Below are 24,790 nucleotides of genomic sequence, written 5' to 3'. Positions count from 1 at the left end.
CCAAAACCTGGTAGTAAACTGAAAAAGGTAGATGACCTGAGCTAAGGTTATAGCATTGGGAATGAGAGAAAGTTCATACATTGTAATGAGCTGCAGGTAGATTTTGACAGATCTTGATAATAGGTATTTTTTCCATTGTTAGGAAGTATTTGACCTGATTTATACCATCATAAGAAAGTCAAGTGTGTACCATTGTACAGAAGAGGGTAACTGGCATTTATTTCCTCATTAGCTAATCACAGTATTTTCAGCTATAATGAAACACAGGCTGTTATGGTTAAGACTTTGGATTCTGAAATCTCAGGAAGAGTGGATTCTAAAACTATTTTGCTTCAAAATTGTGTGATCCTGGTCAAATTATTTAACCTATGTAGTGCTCAGTTTCCTTATTTGTAAAATGAGGATCATAATAGTTTGAGCTATTATTATTATGATTATTAAAGGGATTATTATGAATATTTAAATAATATATGAGGGCTTGCGCTGTGGCATAGTGGGTTAAGCTGCTGCCTGCTGTGCCAGCATCCCGTATGGGTGCCAATTTGAGTCCCAGCTGTTCCACTTCCCATCCAGCTCCCTGCTAATGTGTCTGGGAAAGCAGAAAAATTTTCCTGATAGAATTCAAAGAAAGCAAACATTTAAGAGAAAATTGCAAAGTAAAAGGTTGAATTTTGAAGGATCAATACTTATTTAAATAGAAATAATCTCTTACTCCATGTAGTAGCTGTTGCTTTAAACCAGGGGCTGGGAAGGTCTGTACCTTGCCAAGGTAACCTCTCACAGTGTGGGCATATATTAGATGTGTAATAAATTGTTACTGTAAGTTCAGAGCTTTACATTTTTTATTGTACTTTATTAACTTTATGCTTAAATTCTAGGTAAGTTAGCCAAGTGAAAATTGAAAATTTCCCTGTAGGCATATATGTTGTTACTGTCTTTAACTGTATTTTTTATTTTTAGTTATTTATTTATTTATTTTATTTTTTGACAGGCAGAGTGGACAGTGAGAGAGAGAGACAGAGAGAAAGGTCTTCCTTTGCCGTTGGTTCACCCTCCATTGGCCGCTGCGGCCGGTGTGCTGTGGCCGGTGCACCGCACTGATCCGAAGGCAGGAGCCAGGTGCTTCTCCTGGTCTCCCATGGGGTGCAGTGCCCAAGGACTTGGGCCATTCTCCACTGCACTCCCTGGCCACAGCAGAGAGCTGGCCTGGAAGAGGGGCAACTGGGACAGAATCCGGCGCCCCAACCGGGACTAGAACCTGGTGTGCCGGCGCCGCAGGCGGAGGATTAGCCTAGTGAGCCGCAGTGCCGGCCAACTATATTTTTTAAATCCTTTGTCCTGAATGGGGTAAATTATGGAATGGCTAGTTCACCCCCAAAATGGCCATGTCAGCCAGGGCTGGTCCTGGATGAAGCCAGGAGCCTGGAGCTCCATCTGGGTCTCCCACATGGGTACAGGGGCCCATCCTTCCACTGCTTTCCCAGGTACATTAGCAAGAATCTGAATCAGAAGTGGAACAGCTGGAACTCAAACTGGAGTTCATATGGAATGCTACCATTGCAGGAGGCAGCTTAACCTACTGTGTCACACCGCCTCCTGACTTTTTGAACATTGTTTCACTCTGCCCAGCCATGGTTGGTTGGTTGGTTTCTTTCTTTCTTTCTTTTTTTTTAATTTCTTTGACAGAGTTACAGACAAAGAGAGAAACAGAGGAAAAGGTCTTCCTTCTGTTGGTTCACTCCCCAAATGGCCGCTATGGTCGGTGCTGTACTGATCCAAAGACAGGAGCCAGGTGCTTCCTCCTGGTCTCCCATTCAAGTGCAGGGGCCCAAGCACTTGGGCCATCCTCCACTGCCTTCCTGGGCCACAGCAGAGAGCTGGACTGGAAGAGGAGCAACCGGGACTAGAACTGGTACCCATATGGGATGCCAGTGCTGCAGGTGGAGGATTAACCAAGTGAGCCACGGCGCCGACCCCCAGCCATGGTTTCTAACCATGGGTAAGGAGAAAAAGCATAGCATAAAAAGATCTGAGGAATTGCATCTAAAGATTTACATTTTTTAAGATTTGGGGTTTTAGGTCAGATGATTTCAGAGATTGACTCTACTGATGATGTGTCACAGTGCCACAAAACATTTTGAAGATAATTTTCATGTAGTTCTTTTATTGATAATTTGATTTCTCTTACATAAGTTTTTTTGCTCCTATTTTGTCCCCTTAAAACTAGTGAGATAGACATTAATTACAATGCACTGTAATGTATACTACTAAATTATCAGTGAAGCAATATTTAGTTACCTAAGGGTTTTGAAAAATAGGTCAAAAGAAGGTAAGTAACCAGGGCAAACTAGTCTATATTAGAATACATAATGAATTTTTAAAAAATATGTATGTAGTTATTGGAAAGGCAGAGTTACAGAAAGGCAGAGGGAGAGAGAAAGACAGAGGTCTTCCATCCGTTGGTTCCCCCTCAAATGGCTGCAATGGTTGGAGCTGTGCTGATCCAAAGGCAGGAGCCAGGAGCTTCTTCTGGGTCTCTGCTCCGGGCACAAGTCCATCTTCTACTGCAATTCCAGGCCATAGTAGAGAGATGGATAGGAAGTGGAGCAGCCAGGACTCTTAACTGGCACCCATATAGGGTGCCAACACCGCAGGTGGTGGCTTTACTCGCTATACCACAATGGTGACCCCCATAATGAATTCTAACACAAGCAAAGCCAGAGGACTTTATGCGTGATGAAACTATGCGTATGAGTCTACAGTGGCATATATATGTTGTCCTACGTCCATCAAAGCCCAGAGAATTCACAGTACCAAGAGTGAACCCTAATGTGAACTGTGGACTTCGGGTGATACCAATGTGCTGGTATAGGCTCGTCGATTGTAACGAACATACCACTGGGTACACAGTTTGATGGGGAAGATGGCACAGGCAGTAACTGAGACTCACCTTTCTGCTCATTTTTGCTATGAACCAAAAACTGCTCTATAAAATCAAATTTGCTGTAAAACATCAAATGAAGGTAAGTACCAAGGGCAAGCTATGTTGAAAGTAGGTTTCATGCCTGTAATTTTGTAATAAGACTGATGATTGCATCTCATAGATAACTATATGTGAGAAATTTGGTTTGTAGTTTTACAGTGAATAATTAAGCTCTGTCTTTCTGATTATCCTCTCATTTTTATAGAAATCTTTACCTTAGTAAGTTATGATCACAGATATAGTAATATAATAGAGCAACTTTTTTTTAGACCCTGTTAACAGTTATAATAAATTTGCTTGTAAAAGTAATATGATTTTGGGGCCAGCCTCATGGCATAGTGGGTTAATCTGCCACATCACATATGGGCACCTGTTTGAGGCCCAGCTGCTCCACTTGTGACCCAGCTCCCTGCTAATGCTCCAGGGAAAGCAGCAGAGGATGGCCCAAGGGCTTGAGCCTCTGCATCTATGTGGAAGACCTGGAAGAAGCTTCTGGCTCCTGTCTTCAGCCTGGCCCAGCCCTGGCTGTCGCAGCCATTTGGAGAGTGAATCAGCAGGTAGAAGTCCCCTGCCCCCCAACTCTGCATTTCAAATAAATATAAATAAATCTTTTTTAAAAAGTAATAGGGGCTGGCGCCACGGCTCAATAGGCTAATCCTACACCTGCAGCACCGGCACCCCGGGTTCTAGTTCCAGTTGGGGCTCCAGATTCTGTCCCGGTTGCCCCTCTTCCAGTCCAGCTCTCTGCTGTGGCCCGGGAAGGCAATGGGGGATGGCCCAAGTGCTTGGGCCCTGCACCCCATGGGAGACCAGGAGAAGCACCTGGCTCCTGCCTTCGGATCAGTGCGGTGCGCCGGCCGCAGCGCAGCAGCCATTGGAGGGTGAACCAACAGCAAAGGAAGACCTTTCTCTCTGTCTCTCTCACTGTCCACTCTGCCTGTCAAAAAAAAAAAAAAAGTAGTAGGAGTGCTGGCGCCGTGGCACGGTAGGTTAATCCTCTGCCTGCGGCGCCGGCATCCCATATGGGCACCGGTTCTAGTCTCAGCTGCTCCTCTTCCAATCCAGCTCTCAGCTATGGCCTGGGAAAGTAGTAGGCCCCTGCACCCATGTGAGAGACCAGGAAGAAGCTCCTGGCTCTTGGCTTTGGATCGGCGCAGCTTTGGACATTGCGGCCATCTGAGGAGTGAACCAGCGGAAGGAAGACCTTTCTCTCTGTCTCTCCCTCTCACTATCTGTAGCTCTACCTCTCAAATAAATAAATAAAAATCTTTAAAAAAAAAAAAAAAGTAATAGGATTTGGAGCTGGTGCTGTAGTGCCATAGGTTAATCTGCGACCTGTGGTGGCCAGTATACCATATGTGCATTGGTTCTAGTCCTGGCTGCTCCTCTTCCAGTCCAGCTCTCTGCTGTGGCCTGGGAAAGCAGTAGACAATGGCCTGAGCACTTGGGCCAGCCCCTGCATCTGCATGGGACACCCAGAAGAAGATCCTGGCTCCTGGCTCCAACCATTGTGGCCGTTTGGGGAACAAACCAGTGGATGGAAGACCTTTCTGTCTGTCTCCTTCTCACTGTCTGTAACTCTATCACTAAAATGAAAAAGCAATAGGATTTTATACATTTTGTAGTTTTCAAGGAAACTTTTTAAATAACTGGGAATAGTGTTATTATTGATGTGGGCTTTTATCAAAGGATCTCAAAAATTGTAGACCTGATATGCTCTAGCACTTAGTAAGACTGTTCTAGAAGTTGTTGTGAAAAATTTTTTCATAGGTGTGTTTATACAAGGCAACAAAATCAGAAAATGAACTCATTTTAAACTTGTATGCAGAGGTAAAAATGTCAGTAAATTTTTAAAAGTATCTATGCTAGCGTTTCAGCATGGCTTGGCTAAACACTATTCAGGCAGTTTAAGATGAGAGACTTTTATTTCTAGTCTTGGAATGGGGGTGACAGGGAGTTGGTTGAAAGCACTTACATATGTCAGTAACCAGCAGACTGTAAGACTCTAGTCCGTTTCTGTCACCTACTTGTATTATTGGTTTTAAGAAGTTTTGTAAATTGATGTCTATGATCCTAAATGCATTCCTTAGCTGAAGATGGTGATTAATGTTCATGTTTTTGTTTTTAGTTCTTCTGGATCTGCCTCTGTCTTGACACACAGCAGCTCAGGAAATAGTATGAAGCGTCCAGATACCACAGAATCACTTAATTCCTCCATGTCTAATGGAACAAGTGATGCAGGTAATGACCTTTGAGAATTTTTCTTTTTGTAAGAAACATTTATAATACTGGTAGCAGCACAGATTGGCCCAATTAAATACCAGCCTAAGAAGATGTGTTTTATTTTAGACCTTTTTGATTCGCATGACGATAGAGATGATGACGGAGAGGCAGGGTCAGTGGAGGAGCACAAGAGTGTTATCATGCACCTCTTGTCACAGGTTAGGCTCGGAATGGATCTAACTAAGGTAAGAATCTAATTTGGCATTTGATGTAAGTGTGTGTGTGTGTGTGTGTGTGGTGATTGTGCCTGCAAATGCAGAAAAGGTGACGTAACTTCCTTTTATACTTATGTCTTACTGTTTTTTAATATATTTGTAGACAAGTAAGCTAAAGTTTGTTTATAAAGGAATTAAATAAACGGAACTAAAATAATTTCGAAAAGAGTAGTTTGTATGTGTTGTATGGATTAACATTTGGATTGTATTTGGGGCACATGAAGAATAGTTAGGAGATGGATTAGTTAGTAGTTTGGGCAAAACTTGAAACAATATTGTGAGCACAGAATCAAAATGAACAGAGCTTTGGTCTTGGGGTCAGAAGAGCTGTGTTTACAACCTACCTCTCTGCTATCATCTAACTAATGGGACCCTGAGCCAAGTCCCTTACTCTGTGATCTTCAAGTTCTTTATATTCAAAATGGACGTATGAGGGGGCTTCAAAGGTCCATGGAAAAATGGAATTAAAAATAAGTGTTTTGGTCTGAAAAATTTTGAAATCCACACATAGATTTTTCACAATACAAATTATCCATGAACACAGGGTTGTAAGGATTGAAAGAGGGAGCCGGTACCGTGGCGGAGTGAGTGGAGCTACTGCCTGTCTCACCAGCAACCCATGTGGACATTGGTTCAAGTCCCGGCTGCTCTGCGCCTGATCCAGCTCTCTGCTACAGCCTGAGAAAGCAGTAGAAGATGGCTTAAGCCCTTAGGCCCCTGAACTGATGAGGGAGGCCTGGAAGAAGCTCCTGGCTCCTGGCTTCAGGTTGGCCCAGCTCCGGCCGTTGTGGCCATTTAGGGAGTGAACCAGCAGATAGAAGACCTCTCTCTCTCTTTCTCTAGTAGCTCAGCTTTTCAAATAAATAAATAAATCTTTAACAAAAAAAAAAGGATTGGAAGAGCCATCAGTGTAAAATTGTATAACTCATAATGAGTAATATAACTGCATTTGAATTTTTAAAAAATTTAAATTTAAAATTTAAAAAAGATTTATTTATTTGAAAGACAGAGTTACAGAGCAAGAAAGAGACAAAGAGAGAATGAGATCTTTCATATGCTGGTTCACTCCCCAAATGGCCACACGGACTGGAGCTGATGTGATCCAAAGCCAGGAGCCTCCTCTGGGTCTCCCATGTGGGTTCAGGGGCCGAAGCACTTGGGCCACCCTCTGCTGCTTTCCTAGGCTATCAACAGGGAACTGGATCAGAAGTGGAGCAGCTATGATTCGAACTCATACTCATATGGGATGCTGGTGCTGCAGGCGGCAGCTTAACCCGCTACACCATGGCGCCGGCCCCCTAAATTTGAATTGAAACTCAGAGCATTGAATAGAGTGCTGAGCTTATTTAGAAAGCTGTCTGCCCTCGTCACTCTAGAAGCCTCATACTTTCTCTTCGTTGTCCTCATAGCACTGTTCTTGTCAAGTGAACTCGCAGGGGTTAAGTAAGTTGACTGAATCATAATAAGTGGCAAAACTGAGATTCTACTCTGACCTGTGATTTAAAAAGCTATAATCTTTCCACTGTTGCCCTTGTCTCAAGGATTTAGGCTGTAGTAGCTTTCATATTGATTGGATTACTATTCTACCCAGGTTTGGAAATCAACTCTAGTACTATAATCCTTGTCAGTATTGGACTTCATTTTGGTTTTGAAATAGAGGACCATTAAGAAAAAAGAGTAATCCATAATGCCTTCTAATAAGTGCCTATAAAAAAATCTTTTATTCCTAATCTAAGTGAAAAGAGAAGGACAAAGATAACATTAATTTGTGGAGCCCAACATACTTATCAGGGATATACTAGGTAGGAGAGTATTTGCAGAAGGTTGTCCCAAGAATTGCTTCATAAATTATTAGATTGCATAACAGCTGGTCTTCCTGTCCTTGCCAGGAAGGACATTTGTTTTCAGAAGTGGATCATTATACTTCCTTTCTTCTCTCATTGGCTGGAGCCAAGCATGTGTCCATACCTAAACTAGTCATTGGCAAGAGAAGTTAAATGACTGGTTTAGATTAATCCATATTCGCTTCTTGAGACTGAGCGGGGAGGGTCATGGCAACAGATACATAGCCTGAACCTGAGCGGAGTCAGAATTCTCTAGGGGTGGATTAGACATCTAGGTAGACAATCAGAAGTGTCTCTCCCAATCAGGTTTTAATTCTGGCCTCACATAATTTTCTGTGCCACATTATCCATATTTGAACCTGTAGTCACCAAAATCTTACTATATGAGTATTATGAATGATATTATAATAATTACTTTTTACTTAATATACTGAAAATTAGCCATCTTAATAATCTTTATAGACATGAACAAATGTCCATGATCACCAGCAAATTTTGAAATCTTGATTTCTTTTGCACTTTCCAAAATAGTATTTCAATAATGCCTTAAATTTGTATCTTACTCTATTCCAGAAAATCTCTTCTTCCTTAAAATACTTGCAAAACACATTCATTTTCCAAATACTTTTCAGTTTGTAGAGCTACTACAAAGTCATACCCATTTGCTTTATGTAGTCTTCAAAACAATCCTAAGGTATAAGCCTGGCATTTAATTATCTTCCTTTTACAGGAACTTAGAGAAGCAGAGTTAATTGTCCAGGGCCTCATCATAGCTATGAAATGGCAAAACAAACACCTGAACCTTGGCTGGAGGAGACCAAGCCCAACTTCCTTTTTATCATTGTCCCAGCAGGTTGACATGCTGTGCATCAGCATGCTGGAGGTGTTGAAGATCCACGCAATGAGGGTTCTCAAACAAATTTTTAAGTAGGAGGAAAAGATTTTTTTCTTTGATTATAAGTGAATTCAGGCTTCTTTTTTATGTTATGTTTCTTTTTTATCTTCTGAATTATTTCTTCAATTTCTTTGTCCCTTTTTCTAGTGGAGTAATCTTTTTCTAAGTTTTCCTAAATAGTAAGAAATTGTACTAAGTCAGTATATAAAGTCTATCTGCCCATCCAACCATATTTAGAGTAGAAACTTATAGACTTCAAAAAGTTAGTGGAAAATGTAATTAAAAGCTAATTTTAGTGGGCTGGCGCCGCAGCTCACTAGGCTAATCCTCCGCCTTGCGGCGCCGGCACCCCGGGTTCTAGTCCCGGTTGGGGCGCCGGATTCTGTCCCGGTTGCCCCTCTTCCAGGCCAGCTCTCTGCTGTGGCCAGGGAGTGCAGTGGAGGATGGCCCAAGTGCTTGGGCCCTGCACCCCATGGGAGACCAGGAGAAGCACCTGGCTCCTGCCATCGGATCAGCGCAGTGCGCCGGCCGCGGCAGCCATTGGAGGGTGAACCAACGGCAAAGGAAGACCTTTCTCTCTCTCTCTCTCTCTCTCTCTCTCTCACTGTCCACTCTGCCTGTCAAAAAATAAAAATAAATTTTAAAAAACGCTAATTTTAGTATAAATTTTTAAATCCATGCAGATAAGAGGTCTTCCAGATGCTCTTGGAAGATGTATATTATGAAAAAAACTATGCCTGGATTTCAGTTTTGTATCAAAATAAACGTCTTTTAATCTTTTAATTGAATTTCCCACTTATCCTTTGAAGCACCCTCATATGTAAACGTACTTGAAACATCAATGCTGGCGTCTGAACAGTTCTGAGCAGTAAAGCCTAGCTCCCCTCCCTGCTGCTAGCCCCCTTCTGTACTCCTCTGCACCTGCCTGCTGCTTCCGTGGTTAACCTCTGCTGCACCCCATTTCTTGTCTTTGCCTTTTTTATTTCTTTTTATATTTCCATGTCTTGTTCTGTTGTCCCCACTTGTGTCTGTTGTAGCCTTACTCTTCTGTGAGGCTTTTCTGTGATGCCACCTCAGTGAGTTGTTCGCCAGCTCTGCCCTCATTCTGGTCCCCTTCACATTGCATGATTTTTTCCCTCAGCTGAACGTCAAGGGCACTCTGAACATGTCTTGTATGATATTTGTCACCTTGTACCTAAACTGTAATTATGTAAGTATGATTCCGATATACTTACTTTTGCTTCCATCATGGCTTTTAACCCTGTATCTTAAATGTGGTGACTATGTAGTAATTACTAAGTTTATTTTATTTTATTTTTTAGATTTATTTATTTATTTGAAAGAGTTACACAGAGAGAGAAGGAAAGGCAGAGAGAGAGAGAGAGAGAGAGAGAGGTCTTCCAATCCACTGGTTCACTCCCCAATTGGCCGCAACGGCCGGAGCTGGGCCGATCCGAAACCAGGAGCCAGGGCTTCCTCCGGGTCTTCCCACACAGGTGCAGGGGCCCAAGGACTTGGGCCATCTTCCACTGCCCTCCAAAGCCATAGCAGAGAGCTGGATTGGAAGTGGAGCAGCTAGGTCTTGAACCGGTACCCATATGGGGTGCCAGCACTGCAGGCGGCGGCTTTACCCTCTTTGCCACAGCACCGGCCCCAGTAATTACTAAGTTTGAAGGATAGTTTTTTTGCTTGCTATGATGTGCCACCTCCATGAGGTAGACATTTCAAAAATTCTTGTTCCATTCCATTTCCCCAATGAAATTAGTCCCTTTTTTTTTTTTGATGGTTAATCATGTTTCTCATTTTGTTCCCCATTATTATCATTTCCTTTCTTTCTTCACTTTCCTCTGCCACATTCCCAGCTCCTAAACATAAAACTTTGTGGGCTCAGCCCCTGAGAGAAAGAATTTGTTGATTCTTAGTCTTTATTCATTTCTTTTCTCTTAGTTCTTTATTTAGAAACTTAAGCTTAGAGTACAAGTGTGAGTAAAAGTTGGCCCTTGCATTCTATTTGAAGATACAAATTCTGAAATGAAACAGTGTCCTGTGACACCTGTGTACTGGTGGTAGAGGCTGCAGCAGCAGGGAGAGCGCACAGATCCCCCTGAAGTCACACAGGCCAGATTTTGAATTTCACAATAATGAAGTGCTGAGGAAAATGTTCCACTGTAAAATAGGGATAATAATTCCTTCATATCAAGCTGTTGTCTAATTTTATAAGATTATGTACGTAGTGTTCCAGCAGATAGATGGTATCCAAGGGTTGCTACTGAGTTATTGTTTTTGTTATACTCAGTATGAAAAGGGAGTTTGCACAGAGCAAGTAACATTTGCACATTCCCAGCCCCTTGTCTGTCTTTCATCTGCTGCAGGTTAATTTTAACGGGCATTTCTAAGTCAGAACAGTTTGCAGTAGTAGTTTCTAGAGGCATGCCCGGGCAGTACATGGTGGGTGGTAGTACCATGGTTGGAATGAACTTTTTTGAGCAGTTCCACAACGTTTATTTCTTGTAGAATTTAATCCTCAAGGGTCAAATGTGTGTGTTTTTCAGGTAGTTCTTCCAACATTCATTCTTGAAAGAAGATCTCTTTTAGAAATGTATGCGGACTTTTTTGCACATCCGGACCTATTTGTGAGGTATTTGAACACAACAAGTTTCCAATTTTTTAAGAAATTATTACTCAGTAGCTTTCTGCCTTTGCAGGATAGGTGGATTTCTTCTTACCCTTTCAAACATTTCTGTGAAAAAGTGGCACTGAATACGTAGCTCTTCTCTTAGGTTATATGGTGGTGAAGCTGTTAGGCAACCAAATTTAACACTTTAAAAATTCTTCAGAGCTCATAAATAGCTAGTGAAGGAAATGGGCTTATTTGATGCAGGCATTGATAACCACTGTTCATTATTTACACTGTATCCTGCTAAGTTAACTGAGTTCAGCAAACCTATCCAATGTACCTGTTTGCCAAGCATTTTGTTGTGAGCTAGACAAAGATCTCAGTGTGTCCTTGAAGAGCTTACAGCCTTGTGTCACATTATGGACTGACTCATAAATTTTTTTAATAGATTTTATTTATTTATTTGAAAGTCAGTGTTACACAGAGAGAGAAGGAGAAGTAGAGAGAGAGAGAGAGAGAGAGAGAGAGAGAGGTTTTCCATTTGCTGGTTCACTCCCCAATTGTCCACAATGGCCAGAGTTGCACCGATCCGAAGCCAGGAGCCAAGTCTCCCAAGGACTGGGGCCATCTTTCACTGCTTTCCCAGGTCATAGTAGAGAGCTGGATCGGAAGTGGAGCAGCTAGAACTAGAACCGGTGCCCATATGGGATGCCAGCTTTGCTGGTGGTGGCTGTACCCGCTATGCCACAGCGCCAGCACCTCATAAATTTTTTTAAAGATTTATTTTATTATTTGAAAGAGTTATAGAGAGAGGTAGAGACAGACAGAGAGAAAGTTCCATCACTGGTTCACTCCCCTAAATGGCCACAATGGCCAGAGCTTAGCCTGTCTAAAGCTAGGATCTTCTTCTGGGTCTCCTACGTGGGTGCAGGGGCCCAAGGATTTGGGCTATCCTCTGCTGCTTTCCCATGTGCATTAGCAGGGAGCTGGATTGGAAATGAAGCAACTGGGACTAGAACCGGGTCCCATACAGGATGCCGGTGCTACAGGCCAGGACTTTAACCCACTGTGCTACAGCATTGGCCCTATGGCTCATAAATTTTAAATACACAGCTTGCAGTATTAGATATATGAACATGGGAGAGAAATAATGTAAAGGTGGGGTTGACTTACAAAGAGGCAAGTTCACATTGCTTTTCACTGGTAACCAGAAATTTTTCTTTGTATTGGGAGGTGTTCTAATCCATCTTCTTTGGTTACATTCCTTGGCCTTGGACTGTAGTTTACTAAAGCCAGAAAACAATCATTGAACTTTCAAAATGGGAGGGCACATTTGCTGACATTGATGTACATAGATACATATCTATTTCCTTCTTACTGAAGATTTAAGAGAACCAGTTCCCAAAAGGGAGAAATTCAAATAAATATGGCAGTGTGTTTAAGTTAATAGATAATTAATAAAATGTAAACATTTATCTGTTACATGTGTAAATGAAAATGGAAAGTACCAGTTGTTCATTAGGTACAAATTGGAGGGTTAAGAGGAGCCTTTGGCCGGCGCCAAGGCTCACTAGGCTAATCCTCCGCCTAGCGGCACCGGCACACCGGGTTCTAGTCCCGGTCGGGGCGCCGGATTCTGTCCTGGTTGCCCCTCTTCCAGGCCAGCTCTCTGCTGTGGCCCGGGAGTGCAGTGGAGGATGGCCCAAGTGCTTGGGCCCTGTACCCTCATGGGAGACCAGGAGAAGCACCTGGCTCCTGCCATTGGATCAGTGCAGTGCGCCGGCTGCAGCAGCCATTTGGGGGATGAACCAATGGAAAAAGGAAGACCTTTCTCTCTGTCTCTCACTGTCCACTCTGCCTGTCAAAAAGAAAAAAAAAAAAAAGGAGCCTTTATATGTGAGGATTTAAACTTTGAGGCCCTTAGATGAACCACTTTGTAATATAAAAGGATAGCTTAAAAAAATAAGATAAAATAGAATAGAATACTAAAAATATTAGAATTGGTTAATTCCAAGAAAGGAGAAATAAATGGAATAAGGAAGAAAGGGAACCTGCAGGAAACAAGTATCAGGGTGGTAGAATTATACCTAATTATATCAGCAGTTACTGCATGTAAATATATGTAATACTCATAGCACTTAAGAGAACAGCACTTGTCAGGCTGTATAAAAAAGCAAGATACATCTGTGTGTGCTGTTTGAAAGGGAGAAGTGAAGTGAAGTGAAGACAAGACACTGATGGGTTAAAAGTAACAGAATGGGCAAACATGCAAAATACCAAGCATAACAAAACTGACAAAACTATATTAGTATTTGACAAAGGAGACTTTCAAGATAAGACATACTTCCAGGGACAAATAGAGATATTTTATAATGATAAAGGGTCAGTTTATCAAAAATAAATTATACTCCTAAATGGGTATGTTACTAATAACACACCTTCAGAATACATGCAGCAAAAACTGACTAAAGTGAGAAATTTACAAGTCTACAAATTCCTCCCTTGGGAACTAACTGACCAGGTAGCCCCTCACTTCCCTTCCTGACGCCTGTAGGAAGTCTATAGTAGATTCAGACAGCAGTATTAATCAACTTGACCCAGTTGATGTTTCTAAATAGTGCCCAAGAGTTGTGTAACACATAGTCTTCCAAGTGCACATGGAATGTTCATCAAGACCGACCATATACTGAGAAGTCCTAATAAATTTAAATAATGGGAATTATTTAAAAAATAAATTAAAAATTAAATTAGAAGTGATTACATAGATAGGGAAAATCAAGTATTTGGCAATTAATGTACTTACGGATTTCTGAAACAGAACTGATCCATGGTACTAGGAAGTGGAAGTGATGTTTGCCTCAGTGTGAGAGGTGGTGATTGTTTAGAAAGGGGAACCTTCCTGACTGGGTGCTAATTAAATGGATATATGCATTTGTCACATTCCTCAGACACTAAGATGCATGCATTTAGTTGTGTGTATTAGACCCTGGTTTTAAAAAGAAACTGGAGATAATACCTGGTCCTGGATCCGTAGACCTCTCAGTTTGGCTCAGAATGGACCATGCGGGGAGAGGGGCGGGTGCTGCATTAGCTTGTACCCTGCAAGGAAGCTGAACATTAAATTGCGCCTTTCTGTCTTTCAGCATCAGTGACCAGAAGGAGCCTCGAGAGCGAATGGTTCAGGTTGTGAAATGGTACCTCTCAGCCTTTCACGCAGGAAGGAAAGGATCAGTTGCCAAAAAGCCATACAACCCCATTCTGGGCGAGATCTTTCAGTGTCACTGGACACTACCAAATGATACTGAGGAGAACGCAGTGAGTTCTGCATCCTAAGTCATAAAATGATTCCAGATTTCATTTTACTTAGGTGCAGGTAATCGTGATGAAGGCAGTCGCCAAAAGATGCTTACCACTCGCAGAAGAGCATTGTTTGTTAGGTCACCATATCTAGCATACTGAGAAGGGGGAGAGTGGCATAGATGGTAATGGAAATTCACACATGCCAGGCCCTATGAGACATAGTGATAACTCTACAGCTTGTCAGTTGAAGTTGACAATCAGAGATGAGTCCTGGTACACAGGCGTCAGCAGTGCTGGTGTCATTTACTGGTAAGGAGAAAAGATAGTAGGGGCGGCGGCATCAAGAGCATGTGAGTGTTCATTGGGGAGTTGAGTTATAGTTCAGGAGAGAGATGGCCATGAGGTTTCCAGAGATTTTAGTGTCTTTAGAAATCATTTTCAAGCCCTAGGATTAGATGAAATCATCTGGGAGACGTCACAGCTGGAAAACAGTAGGTCACCCACACGCAGCCCCCGTAGCTCCACGCTGAGAGTTGTGGTGAAGAAGCCACAGGACAGAAGACTGACACCTGTTCAGAGTCCTCTCGGGGGAGAGAAAAGCTCCTGGCCCACAGCCTGGCACGTAGCCTCGGCAGACGTGACTCCCACTCTTTCCCTCTCGAAGAAACAAAACATGAGCTTCGGCTCACGACTAGAGACAAAGGCAGTGGGTGTCTGTTTTTATTCATCTGCAAACATAACTGCCTGTTTTGTGCCAGGCCGGGTCATGAGTTAGGCCCATGGACCTCGCCTTCAAGAATGTTTATTCTCATCAGGGAGACTGACACAAAGCAGTAATTACATCCATGTAACTAAATGCCACGACAGAAATGTTAGAGGGCTCGAGTGTGCAGAGGAGGGAGCACTCTCTCCAGTTACCAGATTCTCTGTGATGCCATGTTTCCACATCGAAAGAACATGTTGTATTTGCTTACAGGAGCTAGTTTCCGAAGGACCAGTTCCCTGGGTTTCCAAAAACAGTGTAACGTTCGTGGCTGAACAGGTTTCCCATCATCCACCCAGTAAGTCACAGAGCTCTTCTGCAGCATGCACGCGTGGGCCATTGCTAGCTCTCTAGCGGAAGTCACTGTACTGTCAGCTGTACAGCCGGCTGCGGCTTCTGTTACCTCAAGCGGAAACTCAGTTAATTGGTTCCTCATATCTATCTGCTCTTTATATGAGTTCCAAGACTTTTTTTTTTTTTAAGATTTATTTATTTGAAAGACTGTTGCAGAGAGAGGTAGAGGCAGAGAGAGAGAAGTCTTGCATTTGCTGGTTCATTTCACAAGTGGCCGCAGCAGCTGGAGCTGAGCTGATCCGAAGCCAGGAGCCAAGAGCTGCTTGTGGGTCTCCCACATGGGTGCAGGCCCCAAGCACTTGGGCCGTCTTCTGCTGCTTTCCCAGGTGCATTAACAGGGAGCTGGACTGGAAGTGGAGCAGTAGGGACTCAAAGCACCGCCCATACGGGATGCTGGCACTGCTCGCCAGGGCTACCTGCTGCACCACAGCAGCAGCCCCAGTTCTAAGACTGTTAGCCTCACTGATTAAATATGTATAAAAAGAAGGGATTCGGGAAGCCACGTTTTGATGCTCCCACAGTCATCTCACAAATAATAATCTGTGCTTTGGAGACCTTGGTGACTGTGAGTTGTATGAGCGGTATGAAGTTTCTGCATGGTATACTCCTGGAGAGAATACTTCCCTACTGTGGTGTAGTGGTTTAAGCCTCTGCTTGTGGTACCGGCATCCCATATGGGCACTGGCTGAAGTCCCGGCCGCTCCTCTTCCCATCCAGCTCTCTGCCATGGCCTGGGAAAGCGGCAGACGATGGCTCTAGTTCTTGGGCCCCTGCATCTGCATAGGGGACCCAGAGGAAGCTCCTGGCTTCTGATCAGCCCAGCTCCAGCCATCATGGCCATTTGGGGAGTGAACCAGCATGTGGAAGACCTTTCTCTTCTGTCTCTCCCTTTCTCTGTAACTCTATCTCTCAAATAAATAAAATCTTAAAAAAAGAAAAAGAAAAAAGGACTGCCATAATGGATGCCAGATGGGCCCAGGCTGGGGCGGGAGCAAGGTCATATTTGCTGTAGAACAAGAGCCCTTTTGATTTTAAGCCTGCTGGATTGGCCAAGCATCGTTTCAGAGAGCAGGGCTTCTCTGCCTGCAGGGCTGTGGACGAATGCTTGCACTGAGGAAGGGGTAATGAAGAGCAAACGTGGGCCTCACGGTCTGATTGCAGGCTGTGGAGCCAGTGTTCTCCCCAGTCAGCTTGAGAGCTGATGGTGGCTGTATAGTTCACTAATGACAATAACTTCTGTCCAGTTTCAGCCTTTTATGCTGAGTGTTTTAACAAGAAGATCCAATTCAATGCTCATATCTGGACCAAATCAAAATTCCTTGGGATGTCGATTGGTGTGCACAACATAGGGCAGGGTAAGTCTGTGGGCACTGGGTAGACCACCATGTGAGCAGAATTGATTCTACTGTGTGCTGGACACTTGCCCGATAAGAGAAAATGTTCTCAGAAAACCAAACTGATGCCATTGTTTGCGTGTAAGCCTACATATTGATGGTTCAAGCAGGGGTGGGGTATGAGATAATTTCTAAGGTTTATGGCCAGACAACTCGACTCACTAGAGATTCTGTCCCTTCTCGCCACAGGCTGTGTTTCGTGTCTGGACTACGATGAACATTACATCCTCACGTTTCCCAATGGTTACGGAAGGCAAGTAGAGCTGTGATCGGCAGGAGACCCTGCTGTTCCTTACGCCACGCCCCTCTTCTTTTTCCTCTTAACTGTGCACCTGACCTGAAAACTTTTTATTTTGCAGGTCTATCCTCACGGTGCCCTGGGTGGAATTGGGAGGAGAATGCAACATTAATTGTTCCAAAACGGGCTACAGTGCAAATATCGTCTTCCACACTAAACCTTTCTATGGGGGCAAGAAACACAGAATCACTGCAGAGATCTTGTAGGTGTTCTCGCTCTGCCTCAGTGCTCTTCTGCTTCTCTGAAGTACTGTTCCATGGTTTGGAACATACATTGTTAGGAATTGGCTGACTTCATGGTTCTGTCTTTGTAAACTTGTTTGTTTTATGTGTCATTTCTTCATAAAATTCTGTATCAAAAGGAGACCTTAAACCTAGGTTGAAAAGAGGCTGTTAATGAGATTTTCTTCCTAGGTGGCCTACCCAACCCAAATCGTGGCTTCTTCACTCATTCTTACCAGATTGGACCACGAGCTAGACCTTGTAACAAGACTCTGACATTCACTTCCTCACAGCCCCTCCTTTTCTGTGCTTTTTGCTGGGGAAATACAGTAACTGTCACATCACACAGGCATTTGGCTTAGATAGTTTGCTCCTCTTGGGTCCAGTGATGGCTGTGCTAGGAGAGTTACTGTGTGCTGGGTGGGTCCGGGGCTGCCTGGAAGAGGCAAGTCTGTGGTGATGGTTCATGGAACTTTCTTCTCTGTGCTAGAAGGCCTTATTGGGAACAGTGTCCTAGATGGAAGGTACACTGTTGGTTAACCAGTTTTTCAGGAAGATAATTTGGTGACAAAATCAACATCCAAAAAAACCTTGGGTAGAGCCATGAACACAGGTTGAAGTTGAAGAAAGTTTAAGTAAGGGTCAGTGTAAAATCGAAACAGTTCACGTAGGCAGAGGGTGTGGCAGAAGCTTTGAGAGCAGCACGAATCACTGGTGTGCTGCAGCTGGGCCTTAAATCAGGAATCTGAGCGTCCGATGAACGATTACACTAGCTGGGTAGTTCTGGGGTCTGTGAACTCCTCTAACAATTATTAACCCCAGAGAACTTTAACAGGTTTTTGTGGATTATATCAATATTTTCCATACTGGAAATCGAAACATTGAAAAATTTTGAGAAGTTTGGCATTGTTTCATATATAAAGTTTGTAAATCTCTTATAATTAGTGAAGATAGATGATTCTCCTGTGTGCCTCTTTGTTCCGTGTGTTGCTACATGTTACGTAGCATCTGGAAAACACTGTACACTTTGAGAAAACTGAATGGAAAAGGTAAATAATGCAGTGTTTGACCTAATGGACTCTCTCCCTGACAGGGTTCTGGGAACCCCCAGGGATCACCACCACACTTTGAGAACCACTGCATGACTGTGTCCTAACCTGGCTCCATGCCATCTTCTTTCCCAGTCCTCCCAAATTACCAAGGACACTTACGTTTCTGGCCAGTTGTGGCAGCTTTCATTCATCTGTCCTGTTCATTTTTCCGAGTTCTCCTAGACCTCTGTTCATGCCTCACCCTTTAGTAACCCTTGCCTTTGCTGTGATGGTCACTTCCCCAGAGTCACTGTACTGTCAGGCAGAAGACTGACGGAGTGATGCTTGCATTGTTTAGAGCCCTCATTCTTAGAGCTGGCCCTAGGAAATCCAGTTCTGTTAATGCTGCTTTTGCCAAAGACTTCACAGTTGCTCTTCTATTCTGCTCTGTGTAGGTAGGCCACACTGGCCAGTCTTTGGCGGGAACATTTTTAATTTGAGACTAACGCAAATGTTTCCTTTCTGTTTAGTTCTCCAAATGACAAGAAGTCTTTTTGTTCCATTGAAGGAGAGTGGAATGGTGTAATGTATGCAAAATACGCAACGGGGGTAAGAACCTATATTTTGCTGATTATTTCAGGCTACACCGAATTTTAGTATATCCCTTATTCTGGCTTTCTTCACCTGGAACTTTAACCCTGAGGCCAGCTCTAATGTCTCCTTCAGGCAAGTTTTTTTCTTCCTTCCCCCACTTCCTAGGCAGAGCAGGTTAGAGAAAGTTTTTACTTTTCTCTCTGCTCTCAAAACACTTGAGAATAACGTAGGTAACAGTGGCACATCCTAAGCACCAGGAAATGTTAGAAGCATCAGTACCGTGTGTGGGATGTTTATGAGATGAAGTAGTTAACTATAGTGTGCGTGTTTAATACACAGAGCTCAAGTCCTTGCTTTTAAGTAACGTACACTTTGTAGTACTTCCAATAAACTGTTCTCTTCAAACTAAGAAGAAAGGTGGTATGGGATTAACAGGAAGAGCCAGTGAACTGGATTTCAGACTTGGAGAATCTGCAGTGTACAACAGTACTTGAGGTAGCATGCTTACCGTTAGGACCGATTGTTTATTTTGTCTGGCTCGTCAAGAGCTACCTCTAGCCACAGTGAAATGTTAGTTGAATGAGCCTCTAAGAGTCTAGACATAAGACACAGACACACCAAATATTTAGGCTTAAGGCTACATAGTGTAATTCATTGTCTGTGTCCTTAATAAACATGGGGTCTGATGAAGAGATCTGTTAATTGAAAGTTTTCTGTGACGAGTTTCCTGTCTGGAACCATTTGTGTAGTAACATTTGTCTCATGTTTTCTAGGAAAACACAGTCTTTGTAGATACAAAGAAGTTGCCTATAATCAAGAAGAAAGTAAGGAAGTTGGAAGATCAGAATGAGTATGAGTCTCGCTGGTAAGAAAACAGACTGAAGTTCTGCTGACACTGTTGCCCCGTAACGGGCACAGGGCTGGTTTGGAGACACCAGAGCAGAGGGTAACAGAGAGCAGCCTAGGTTCGAATGCCTGGGTTTGCAGGTCAGCATCACTGCTTACTAGATCTGAAACCACGACTAACTTAGCTAACTTCTCTTTGCTTTCTTTCCTGAAATGGAAATAATGGTTTTAAGAGGAAGCCATGGGGGCTGGCATTGTGGCATAGTGGCTAAAGCTGCCACCTATGGTGCCAGCATTTCATATGGGCATCAGTTCGAGTCCCAGCGACTCAACTTCTGATCCAGCTCCTTGCTAATTGTCTGGGAAAGCTTTGGAAGATGGCTTAAGAACTTGGGCCCCAGGACCCACATGGGAGACCTGGAAGAAGCTCCTGGTTTCAGTTTGGCCCAGCCTTGGCTGTTGAGGCCATTTGGCCAGTAAACCAGCAGATGGAAGATCTCTCTCTCCATCTCTAATCCTCCCTCTCTGTAATTTATTTGAAAGTCAGAGTTACAGAGAGGGACAGGCAGAGGCAGTCATAGAGAGATTAGTTTTCCCTCTTGGTTCACTCCCTAAGATTCTCTATAACTCTGCTTTTCAAATAAATAAATCATTAAAAAAAAAAGGATGGAGTGTCCTGGGCCTATTTCTCTGTACCTTAGTCCTCCAGTGCCTATGAACACTTAAGGCCATTTGATGTATGCAGTTACTATAATGCTTTATTCAGAGGTGGCTGCATAGACGTTCATTCTCAAGATTGTTACTTTTTCTTGATTCTTTTCTTTAGTCTTTGGAAGGATGTCACTTTCAATCTAAAAATCAGAGACATTGATGCAGCCACTGAAGCAAAGCACAGACTTGAAGAAAGACAAAGAGCAGAAGCCCGAGAAAGGAAGGAGAAGGAAATTCAGTGGGAGACAAGGGTGAGCTTGCCTGCCCCTGCCTCCTCACTCTCACCTGGACCCTGAGCAGTAACTCGTTAATTCTGTTGAATGAATACTGAAGATCGAAGTTTCAAACACTTTATAAATAAGATAACCCCAGTTATGTTTATAAACAAGATACATATGTTTATACATATTATGCTTACAAAAATGTTTATAAATAAGATAAACCCTGGCCCTGACATGAAACACTTTCCATCTAATGCAGAAGGGGGAAGATATGAAATAATGGAAAGTGCATCACAGGAGTACAAAGCAAGAGTATAACCACCTTCTCCTCCTTTCTCTCAACAGTTGTTTCATGAAGATGGAGAATGTTGGGTTTATGATGAGCCACTGCTGAAACGTCTTGGTGCTGCCAAGCATTAGGTTGGGAAACACAGAGTTCACCCCAGTGACCAGGACAGCAGGTGCCATCAGGCAGAGTCTTTCTGCGGGAGAACCTCGGCGCTCCCTGCGTGTCGCCGTGGCCCCTATCTCAGGGATACTGGACTTGCCGACGCAGAGGAACAATTGCAGCAGGAAAAGTCTCCCTTTCTTCCTGTGTGGCAGTTACAATTTTGACTTCAGTCCTGAGAAAAACTTTAGGTTTTGAAAACAAGATGTCTGCTTGTTTTCAAAACCTTGTGCTCTGAACAGCATTTATAAATCCAAGTTCAAGCTCGCCACGCTAGTATTGCTATTCAGATATACAAGCTGTTTCCTAGTTCATGTAATCTTGGATTCTCTATATATATATACGTATATATAAATACAAATATACTTGAGATTTTTTTCATAAATACTCCATCTACTGTAAATATTGGTTCCTCAGAGATGTTTTAGAAAACTAGCTCAATGTACTTAAAATCAAGTGTTAAGGAAATTTCATGGTTTCACCTACAATAACTTTTATTTTGGAATTGAACTAAGTTGTATCTAACGCTGGATTACAGTTTAATTATACTCAGTGCTTCCTACAGCTTCATAAAATAATTTTTCCAATCTTTTTCAATGTGCTTTTATTTTTATGGCTATACTTAGAAGCCAGTTAATTGTCACCCCCGAATAGAGGAGCTAGCTTCTCACAGGACTCTGAAATCGGGGGAGGAGCCATCCTTTTCTGTATTTTCTATTGTGACTTTAGCCCTCACCATGCTGTTCCACAGTCTTCACTGAGCACATACAGAATATGTAGGGCTACCAACACGTTATCCCTTAGAAGGTTTTAGAATAGTGTAGACTTTGAGATTCTCACCCCACACTGAAACAAAAAGAACACCACAGGAGCAAATGGCTCATTCTGAAGGGAAATACAGAACTATCTTTATTTAAAAATACATTAAAAAACAAAAACAGGTATTGGTACCTAGCATTTAGGTACTAGTGACACATCAGTTACAGCAGCGCCTCTCACGGGCAGGAGTCTCAGTCTGAGAGGACGCAGGCCAGGGCTGTCCAGACTGCTGCTTGCAAGTGTTGTGCTCCCAGTGGGCCCGCTCAGCAGATTTCTCCTGTCGGCTACTACCCTGGGTGGTTAGTCTCAGGAGGGATAAAAAGTCAATCAGATTCTGTGATGCCAGTGCAAAACTCCAGGAGAAGCCCTAAAGCAGCAGTAGTGTAACTCCATAAAATACAAACACATTTTTAAATACACACTGCTTCAGGCCAACAAGACTGCAGTTTATTTGACTATTTTATGGTAGGGGAGAAGGCTGAGTGTTGACGTAAAAGCCCTGATATCAGTAATGGGGATGGTCGAGTCTGCCAGCAGAGGAGAGGATGGCAGGTAGGTCAGCTGCATCACTTCACAAGAAGAGTTGGAATCCTCACCAGAAGAGTTGGAATCCTCTTCCAGCTCGTACTTCCCATATCCAACCACCTGGAAAAGGCCAAAGATGCGATGTGAGAAACAAGTTGCTGACCAGATTTGGGTGAAGTCCGATTTTGGATCTTTGATGCCCACAGTTGAGAAATGACAACCCTGGAAAGCATGGAACTACACTTAATTAACCATACTCACGTGAACACTGAGCATTTTACTTCCTGGTCCTCTGTGAGCCTTGAACCAGTTGACCAGGTCTGATTTTGAGAATGACTTCAGTGCTTCAATCTAACAGGCATAGGGAAGACAGGAAATACAGATGTTTCAGAAGGAAGATGGCTCTTAAACAAAACCCCCAGGCCCGCCTGGGCCTTGGTTACCATTGAGCACTCCAGGCTCCAGAGAAGGCTAAAGGGGAAGCTTTATGACACACCATTTCCTAACAGTAACCTATGTTATGTTATGGAAGATCGGTTTTGTCGCTACCCTAATTAACACCATACACTGAGCTAGAAACCTGTCACATTAATGTCACAGCTCATAAACATGGTACTTACACACTCTGAGAAAATTCAGCAAATATTAAAACAGATGAGCTAAAACAGTTTTCTTAAAGTGAGCAGCTCTGCCTCTCAGAGCAGCGGGTAAAGCTGGCATCCCATATGGGCACCAATTCAAGTCCTGGCTGCCCCACTTTCAATCCAGTTCCCTCCTAATGCACCTGGGAAGGCAGTGAAGATCAGCCCCTGCATCCATGTGGGAGACCTGGAGGAAGCTCCTGGCTCCCAGCTTTGAGCAGCCCAGCTCCAGCCATTGCAGCCATTTGGGGAGTGAACTAGCAGGTAGAAGATATTGCCTCCTTCTCTCTATAACTCTGCCTTTCAAATAAATAAATCTTTAAAAAATAATTCACACTTTATAGGATTACACATTATCCAAGGCACCACTGGACTGCACAACCCAGAACTCTTTTCTGTAAGTTGTACTGTGAGCTGAAAGCTGTCAACATCTGTACCTGGAATCATTAAATTTAGAGGAGGAATTCCATGAAGACTAGTCCTCAGTTTTTGTTAACAGAATCCTTTCTCCATAAAATCCTGTGGTAAACCTAAGCATACAACACAAATACAGAGCTGCCCTGATCCAAGCAGGTGAATGAGTGACTTAGGGTTAACACTTTGGTGCCAGACCTTAACACGTAATCACTAAGGGATGTGCTAGCAAGAGAAGTCTGGAAACAACAACTGATTAATCAAGAAATGGGCACATAATTAGTGGAATCAAGCCAGGACAAAAGTCCCAGGTTTCTCTTCCACACTATACTGTTTTTCTTGGACCTGTGACCCGTGTAGAATCAGGAACCCTCGCCAGTTCCATCAGGGCTCTTTCTCTGAAAACTTACCTCATGGGCAAGCCGGTCAAAGAGATACTGCTGTGTCACCACTTCGTTCCAGTTCCTATCCACCTCCTCACCAAGGTGGGTATCCTCACACTCTTTCAGCTTGATCAGAGCTGTGACCTGTTCCCACAGAAAGAGTCACTCAGGCATGGCAACATGCCAGAATAATTAGCCCTGGCCAGCCTGGGCTCTGGTGGGCCTGCCACCATGATAAGGAGAGGTAAAGGTAGATGAACATTGTGGTTGAAAAAGAGGCTGGCACACAGCACTGTTAAGACTGTGTTTGTGTGGGTATTTGACCTAGTAGTTAATGTCGCTCCCCGTCTTCGTGGAGGAACGACACTAAGCCCTGCCTAGGCTTCATATCCGAGTCACGGCACCATTATGTCGCTCCCCCTCTTCGTGGAGGAACGACACAGAACCCTGCCTAGGCTTCATATCCGAGTCACGGCACCATTATGTCGCTCCCCCTCTTCGTGGAGGAACGACACAGAACCCTGCCTAGGCTTCATATCCGAGTCACGGCACCATTATGTCGCTCCCCGTCTTCGTGGAGGAACGACACTAAGCCCTGCCTAGGCTTCGTATCCGAGTCACGGCACTATTTGCTGCTCCTCCGCACGCGGAGGAGCCGCACCGGACCGGACGCTTGTTGTTCCCTTTTTTACAAGTCCTTTCTATAGTAAAGTAAGAATAAGTAAACAGCAAACTCCCAAAGCAAGAATGAGTAGAGAGAAGTGAGAAAGAACGAAGTAACGAACTTCCCCGCGAACTCTCCAACGCACTCTCCAACCAACCCACACCACCATGCCGTCTCTCTCCTCCTATATAGTCCTCTCCACCAATCCGTGCTCTGCTACCCACACGCCGAGCGCGCCGCTCTCCTCCAATCAGGAGCGGCTCTTGCAGCTTGTCAAGTTGGTGAGAGGCAGCTGGGTAGAAGCTGTACGCTCCTCTCCCAGCGCC

General features: G+C 43.6%; 2 protein-coding genes across 52 annotated transcripts in view; one reads left to right on the top strand and one right to left on the bottom strand.

Annotated features, from left to right (window-relative positions):
• OSBPL9 (oxysterol binding protein like 9) overlaps positions 1–21,610 on the top strand; it is a 188,901-nt gene extending 167,291 nt beyond the window's left edge. For 49 of the 50 annotated variants that reach the window (XM_070078517.2, XM_008265262.5, XM_070078515.2 and 46 more), the window contains 12 exons: positions 5,112–5,224; positions 5,333–5,451; positions 10,773–10,858; positions 13,981–14,152; positions 15,114–15,198; positions 16,499–16,609; positions 16,838–16,901; positions 17,008–17,148; positions 18,729–18,807; positions 19,566–19,657; positions 20,465–20,600; positions 20,916–21,610. In XM_070078517.2, the coding sequence (XP_069934618.1) occupies positions 5,112–5,224; positions 5,333–5,451; positions 10,773–10,858; positions 13,981–14,152; positions 15,114–15,198; positions 16,499–16,609; positions 16,838–16,901; positions 17,008–17,148; positions 18,729–18,807; positions 19,566–19,657; positions 20,465–20,600; positions 20,916–20,990 (1,273 nt within the window). In that variant the 3' untranslated portion in view covers positions 20,991–21,610. The remainder of the gene's footprint in view (positions 1–5,111; positions 5,225–5,332; positions 5,452–10,772; positions 10,859–13,980; positions 14,153–15,113; positions 15,199–16,498; positions 16,610–16,837; positions 16,902–17,007; positions 17,149–18,728; positions 18,808–19,565; positions 19,658–20,464; positions 20,601–20,915) is intronic. The other variant, XR_016211030.1, reaches the window with a different exon arrangement.
• Positions 21,611–21,898: 288 nt separating this feature from the next.
• The window catches only part of NRDC (nardilysin convertase), a 93,587-nt gene continuing 90,695 nt past the window's right edge, over positions 21,899–24,790 (bottom strand). For both annotated transcript variants that reach the window (XM_002715099.6, XM_002715100.6), the window contains 3 exons: positions 23,828–23,944; positions 22,624–22,713; positions 21,899–22,482 (listed from right to left, as the gene is read on the bottom strand). In XM_002715099.6, coding sequence (XP_002715145.1) covers positions 22,285–22,482; positions 22,624–22,713; positions 23,828–23,944 — 405 coding nt within the window. In that variant the 3' untranslated portion in view covers positions 21,899–22,284. The remainder of the gene's footprint in view (positions 22,483–22,623; positions 22,714–23,827; positions 23,945–24,790) is intronic.

This window comes from Oryctolagus cuniculus, chromosome 7, assembly GCF_051225735.1.
Source record: "Oryctolagus cuniculus isolate XC-2025 breed Fujian yellow rabbit chromosome 7, ASM5122573v1, whole genome shotgun sequence".
Taxonomy (NCBI): domain Eukaryota; kingdom Metazoa; phylum Chordata; class Mammalia; order Lagomorpha; family Leporidae; genus Oryctolagus; species Oryctolagus cuniculus.
This window is presented reverse-complemented; position numbering and strand designations above follow the sequence as displayed.